At 41.1% G+C, this 7,232-nt stretch overlaps 1 protein-coding gene across 1 annotated transcript; it reads right to left on the bottom strand.

The window, feature by feature from the left end:
- Positions 1-2,263: 2,263 nt before the first annotated feature.
- Positions 2,264-6,478, bottom strand: LOC103777415 (HMG box transcription factor BBX-like). Its single transcript, XM_008944966.1, has 3 exons — positions 6,285-6,478; positions 5,406-5,598; positions 2,264-2,764 (listed from the first exon to the last, which is right to left on the bottom strand). Exons 1-3 carry the CDS (start codon positions 6,394-6,396, stop codon positions 2,677-2,679), a joined length of 393 nt encoding a protein of 130 aa, XP_008943214.1. The 5' UTR covers positions 6,397-6,478; the 3' UTR covers positions 2,264-2,676.
- Between the last annotated feature and the right edge of the window lie 754 nt (positions 6,479-7,232).

Raw genomic sequence — 7,232 nt, 5'->3', positions numbered from 1 at the left:
AAATTAATAAAAATTAAAACAAAACAAACAAGGAAACAACCCAACCCCAATACAGTAAGATATTGGCCTGAAATTTTTGTTGTGCTAACAGACTTTGTTACCTGAAAATACTGATACCCCTTCTAGTAGATTCAGGGAAAATTCTAGCTACTGAAATCAAGACATCACTCAGAGAACCAACAAAGGCAAATGCCTAGTGAACTATAAAGCTTTGCAGGATTTCTGCTACTCTCAGTGCCTAATCGCTTAAAAATTAAGCATATCTACAAAAAGGTTTATAAGTATCTGAAAACAGTCATATCCAGTAAACTGACCCAACCCTACCCCCTCTCTAAGGGAAAGTCAAGGAAAAGCAGATCAAGTAAGATATTAATTCATATAGAAAAAAGTAATTTTCTGTTTCTTTTAAAAAAGGTACCATTAATATACAGAAATATCTTCAGGAACAATATTGAAATTTAAATCGAGGAAGGATGGGGTGCTTTGACAAAAATATATCTACTCTAAAGGTTTCTAGAGAAATAAGTTAGTACCATTGTCAAGGTGAACGGCCTGCACTGTAACATATTTGGATTTCAGCTAATTATAAAGTGGTCCAAAACTCCAACAGCCACCTTGCTGTGAGCCAGAAGTTTTAAGTCTTTTAAGTTTTTTTCCTGTCTTGTTAAAATAATTTATAAAACTTTAATAAAATCTTATTAAAAATACTGCCATAGGCTGCAATGGCATTCTAGGGGCTCTTAGTCATAAATTTCCCTGAATTTTTAAAAAGCCTTTTCACTGACTCATTGGCTCGCAAATTTTGTTGTTCTTTTGCTGTTGTTCCTTTCTTCCAACACATGCATCCTCCATGGTGCTGCTCCAGCGACACCTGCCCAGCTACCTGCCTTTCACCAGACCTTTACTCCTTCGCCACAACTCGTGCGGGATGTTGTATATTGTTTCCTGACAGTGAACCAAAGACTTTCACTTAACTACAACAATGAAAGGCTAAACCTAGCAAGCGTTAATAGACTTACTGTCCATATGGCTATTACATCAAATTAGTTACAAAATAACCCCAAAACACATTATCAGTTCATCAAGTATAAATAAGAATGCCTGATAGAATGATGTAAACTCGCATCATTTAAAGACTTAATTCAAAGAACTTCAAACTCAATCTAATACTATCAAAAGTTCAGCCGGTATGACGAAGACTAATAGAAAATTATTGCTGGAGTCCAATTTGGTAAATTGTTGTGCTACAATGCAAAAAAGTAGGGAAACATCTTGTGCTATATAAGAAGTACCCTGTTGAATTTGTAGCTTCAGATCAATTACTAGTGATCGTTTTGCATCTATTGGTAGGAATCTACACTTGGTTATACAATAGTGTAAGTCAAGATAGCAAGAACACCAGGCCAAGTGATACACTTGGCCTGCTCTTGGGATGTATATATGAGAGCAAAACACAAAAATTCAACATAAGCAAAGACAGAAACTGGCAGATGGATCTGTTTGGTAGTCTGAATTCAGTCAAACGTTACTCTTCGGTTGTAGTTTTTCCGTATACAACTTGCCACTCTACCAACACAAACTCTAATCGGCCCTTTACACAGACTCTGAAACCAATTTGGACTGTCTGTAGTAACTACAACAGTGCCAGTGTCTGTAAAATGTAAAAAGTGTGTGTATTGGTGTACATGGATATTGAAAAGTCACGGGTTTAGGTTTTTCAGAACGGTGAAATAATACTAAGGTCACTTTTGAAAAACGCATTTGCAGTATTTTTTGTTTACAGGAAAGTTTCACCAAGTTGCTCAGACATCTACGCAAAAATAAAAGAACCCTTCAAGGCATGAAAGACAAGTCAATTATCTGCAGTATTTTCTTTTCCATACACCACTCCTTTTCCTAATGCACATCATCCTGGTTACTGAAAGCTAAATTAAAAAGAAACAAACCCAAACACAGCCTGTCAGAATTTTTCCCAGTAAACTCTACCACTCTGGTGGCAAATATAAAAGTGCAGAACATCTGGACCACATGGCTGCCCAAACACCGCTAACAATGGTACATCTGTCCAGGCTGCCTTGAGTTCTCTGGAACAGGTTTTAAATTTATTCTACAATATAAACGTAGGCATAACCTATTAATATAAACCATCTTAGAACTTAAATCTTCATGTACAAAAATGACTAAGAATATCTAATAATAACTAGTGCAGTGCGTCAGTGTTTTTGTTGTTGTTTTTGTTTTTTTTTTGTCATCTTTTTTTTTCTTTTTTTTTTTAAATTTTATTTTCATTTAGAATAACTAGGTATTATACGAAACTAGTTGCCGTACTCTCTGGTTGGTAAAAGAGATGCTGTGTGAGCTAACAGTAAAGGCAGCCTTTTTCACACCAACCACCTATTTACTGTTTAAAAGCCTTCAATAGAAAGCAAGCTCTAGGATCATTCCATTTCTGTTCATTAATAGATAATTAATATCACCCTCCTACATACTGGGTTCCGATTTGAGGACCTGGCCCAAGTTGCTAACGCCTGGCTTCCAGTGAATTCTGGGCCACTCAGAGCAATAAGCACTTGCTTGCAGTCTATAGTTTCCATCACATGGACTGACTAGCTTCCCTTGGTAAAGACAAGGCTAGGATATTAGGTAAAGCACAATGTTTTACAATAAAGTGGAGCTTCACTGGTCAGCGCAGGAAATAAGCACTGGAGCCTGAGACATTTCATTTGGCTGTCCATCGTGTGGGAGAGGTGTGGCCCTCTGACTTCTGCAAAAGAAGAAAAGAAAAGCCACCCATCATTATTTGGAGCACAGGAGGTGCCTTTATTCGACCAGAAAGGATGGAAAGCAGCACGGGATACAGTTTAACATCTGATGCTACAGCACCCTTAGCTCCCTGCTGCTACAAATGCCCACAGGGCTGTGACAGGCTCTTCCTAGAGGTATTCCTGCAACAGTAACTCAGTATCCTGAGAACCACCTGCAACACAAGGCACAGTCAGGCAAAACCAAGAGGCAATAAATGGTATTTGACCGTACAAACAAAAATGCACACCTGAAGAGTGAGTCAGGAGCACACAAGTGCCTTTACTCATTTTATAAGGGAGCAGCCTCAGTCCTCAGAAGGGAGTACAGCTCACGTGGAGAAAGCGGGTAAATGCACAGTGGCATGTATTCTGTTAACTTGAGTCTACAGTCAGCTTTCAAGCAGTATGGAAATGTTCTCATCATCATGGCTGCCCATTGGGATCACTCCAAGTTTCATGACTTAACACTTCATCAGGCCAGCACAACATCTCTTTCATTACTACAGCAGTGTTATGTTCTTTTATAAATGATGCTCTGGCACAGGGCGTCATAAAAATAAACTGCACCAGAATTATGTGGTGGAAATCAATCATTGTAGCAGATGGACCTGGGAGAGCTCCTTTGCAGCTTCTCTTTTAAAACACACACACAAAGCACGTCACCGCCTGTTATCTAATCTCACTAGTCAGGTTCTATTTTTGTTACAGCATGTGTCATGTGCAGCAATAAAAATCTGGGGCCCGCTTCATATTTACACAAGGGCCACTTCACCTCACTCTGGCACAGCCAGGACCCCAGCAGAAACAGAGGTACCAACGTGCTTTGCACAGCCGTGGCGCAGTGAAGCGGCCTTGGCACAAAACCCAACTCAAGCCCACAGCACTCAGCTGGGGCATGCACAAGGTGAATAAAGCTGAACAGAAGCCTTCAAATGAAACCATGCTGCTACTTCCAGAGAAGCTCTAATCACAGTCAAAAAGGAGTTTGGCTTCTAGGGCCCAAGACTTCTGACATTATTTAATTATTAAGTCAGACACTGAACAAACTCATCAGGCAAACCTCTTAATGCTGTTCTTCTCATTTCTGGCTATTTGAAAATACAGAAGTGAGTTGCAAAAGATAACAAATAGGTGACAGAGTAGAAAATGGAGAAGCATCTAGGCCATGAGATTTACGTTTCTGTTTTGACTTCCATTTGCCAAGTATGCGAGAGAAGTGGCTTAGTTTCTACTGGGAAAGCGTCCCCCCCTGTTGTCACCCCCCTCCACTTCCTCCCAGGGTGACTACAAGTTGGAATTTGCAGCAGTTGCTGGACATTCGCCAGTTTGTTGTTTTCAGGCATCATGGAAGGTGGTATGTTGCTCCAGTTGCATGATGTGATGACAAAATGTGGGAGTAAGAAAGGCAGACCCAAACAGAAGGCTACAGACTGAAACATTAGCTCACTTCAACAGGAACAAGAGGAGGAGGATAAAGAGGGAAAAATTGCAGCAAAGCAAATTCTGTTGCTCTTGTGAAATTCTGAAATTCAGCGCTAATAGAAATCAATGTAAACCACAAAGGTGTGAGCGACAGCCAAGCTTAGCACAGCACTTCAAGTCTCATTTTGTGGCTTCTGACTACAGAAGATAACAGAAACAAGTTCAGCCTTCTGCTGTCTTGATAGCTACCACTTATTTTGCAAAGCTGGGAGGAAAGGCCAAGCTGACTGCAGTGTGTGAACACTTCTCATCCAGAACTGTGTTGCTTAAGCAAGCAAACAGCTTCTGCAGAGAAAAGCTAGCAGGTTGGCTTCACCTGACTTTGTTCCTTGGAGGGCCCCTGAGCTTCTAAACAGCCTTTCAATGTTTGATGCGTAGCCTGAACACACAGGACTGGGCTGGTCAATGGGGGCCATGAGATCAACAGTAAACATCTCCAGTGAGCTGCACCATCAAAGAACAAAACTGGATCATCAAGAGCCATGGAGAACTTGCTGTCATTGGTTTCTTCTCATCACAGCTCTAGCATGCAGGATCTGACCATGCGGAACTGATCCAACAGCCCAAAGGAACCTGAACATTCTCCACCTTATCTGTGTGGATGCTCTACTCAGTAACAGAGGACCAACTCAAACTAGCAAGGCCTTCCACCACCCAGAGCTGTTCTGCCCCATGCCATTCTGTAAATGCTTTGCCTCATATGCAGCAAAGCAAAAGAGTAAAGATAAGCTGTTAGCTTCCTTCAGCAAAGTTCAGCATAAAAGCTTGAGCTGATGTTACAGGAAATTCTACCCACAGTCTTAGGCTACTGAGAAATGCAAATGAGCATGCAACAGCTATTTAAATCTGCTATTATCTGACAAATGTCATCTGATAGTTAGAAACCCTCAATCATTAGGATCTCAAGGAGCATATGAACCTGTCTATGTACAAAAATTTGTAGGTAAGCTTACCAAGGAGGATCATTTTACTGACTACTAAGAGGTTACATTGTCAGAGACAAACTGTGGAAGAGGAAACATCTGCCAAATTAAACAGTCAGAAATTCAAACGTTCTTCTGAACAAGCTGGCAGCCACATACTATCCACTTAGACAACAAGAGGAAAAGAAAACAATACCTGTGTACATTTTCCATGGCTGCTACTTCTGCCAGAGCAGCTAAGCTGAAAAACGCAGACACCGCTGGCATATCTGATGTAATACTATGATTTTCTTCTGTCTCTGCATTTCTGGAGCATTCACTGTTGCAATCTGTTTCTGAACTTGATGTTTTTTGAAGAGTACTTTGTGGCAGCTCTTTTGGCTTCTCCTCTGCAATAAAAGAAAGTTAAGCTTGCAAATCTATCCTTTAAATTCTCAGCAGCCCATCAATATACTGACTAGTCTTGTGTTAACAGAATCTTTAGCTTTAGTACTCTGATTCTGCAAGTGTAATCTGCTTCATACTGCAGCCTCTTCTGACCCAAGCTATTGGCAGAAGCACAGTACTAAGGTTTACGAAGCAGTTCACTGACTTTGCATTGAACTGACTTTGATCTTTTAGGTCAGGCAAGAAAGCTCTTGTGTAAGTTTTAGATACAGAAGCCCTGAAAGACTACCTAAACTGCAGAGGACTCCTACAAGGACCGTGGCATTGACTGTCATTTTATGGAATTAATTTTTACATCTCATAACTTGCCACCATGTAATTTCTTTGCTGGACTGGAAATAAATTATGAAAGGTAACTGTTTCCTGTTTCTCTATATATCAGCTCTCAGTTCTCAGGGAGAAATATCTAGGCAGATAAGACAGATTTGGGCATTCAAACAAAAAAAAAGGTTTGCCATTATGGTCCCTCTGATTTCCTAGTTCATTGATACCTGTATTTAAAGAGCGACTTTTCTACACAGGTATGAAACCAAGCTACCTGAAAAATACTTCCCTGATAGGTTGCTTGTACACCCACATGTTCTCCAACAATTCCATTTTAACAAAATTTAAACTCCAATTTCCTTACCCAGTGTCCCTCCAGCTGGTGACACTCGACCATCTGCTGTTCGGACAAGATGCGTGATCTTAGTTTTCCTTGCTTTCCTTTTCTGGCTGCCAACTAAAGGCTCATGCATCATTGCTGGCTCTGGAGTGTTTAGAGTAGATATAGAAATTTTATTCTTCCAGGCAGACTCACTGGAATTTCTGTCTTCTAAGAGTATGGCTGAAAGAGGACGAAGATGAAGTTTTACACACAGAACAATTCAGCTACTAGCGATGCTCATTTACCATATCGCATCTATCTGCATAAAGCTTCCCTCATAGGTGCTCAGGGCATAACCTATGGCAAGATACATCCTTAGTGCTGCAGGTATGTGCAGGGGAATAGCAGCTTCAGCTCCTGAAGACATCCCAGGGGTTTCTAATATTTGCAAAGGCAATGGTGACATGGGCAGTAGCACTTCAGTGGAAGTAGGTTATCAGTCTGTATAAAACACTCTGCAACAGAAGATGCCAGCAAGTAGCTAAGAGACAAAATGTATTTAGGGAATAACAATGGTCCTCACGTAAGCTTATCTTAGCTCACAGATGGACTCACAAGCAGAAATCAGGAATTCCTGACTAACCCCCAGTCTTTTTTCTCTTGTCACTCTATGCTGTCTCCTTCAAGCAGAGGGAAATGCTGCCTTGTGCAAAAACAAACCTTAAAAGGCACCCAAAAGGCAGCAAATACAAAAGCAAAACTGGATCAGAGCTGAAGACAAGAATACTAAAAAAAGAAATAAGCACAGGATAGAATACTGGGATAGAAATACTGCTTACATAAGGCTGGGGAGTGAGAAAGGAACTGAATCTTTCTCAGCAGTGCCACTGTTGGCATTTCTGCCTTGACCTGGAAGGGGAGGGTGGCCCCAACGCAGCCGCGGCCCTGCTGCTGTCCCTGCGGCCCAGCCGGGCGTGCAGCGCGGCGGGC

Source organism: Merops nubicus, unplaced genomic scaffold (genome assembly GCF_000691845.1).
Source record: "Merops nubicus isolate BGI_N331 unplaced genomic scaffold, ASM69184v1 scaffold41437, whole genome shotgun sequence".
Lineage (NCBI taxonomy): Eukaryota > Metazoa > Chordata > Aves > Coraciiformes > Meropidae > Merops > Merops nubicus.
Note: the sequence above shows the minus strand (reverse complement) of the source record. Positions and strands in the feature narration are given on the sequence as shown.

Coding starts and splice junctions, on each gene's coding strand:
- LOC103777415 (XM_008944966.1), bottom strand. CDS start 6,396: ATGATGCATGAGCCTTTAGTTGGCAGCCAGAAAAGGAAAGCAAGGAAA. Junction 5,599..6,284: donor ACCAGCTGGAGGGACACTGG/GTAAGGAAATTG, acceptor CTTTTATTGCAG/AGGAGAAGCCAAAAGAGCTG. Junction 2,765..5,405: donor GCCATGGAAAATGTACACAG/GTATTGTTTTCT, acceptor CTTCTTTTGCAG/AAGTCAGAGGGCCACACCTC.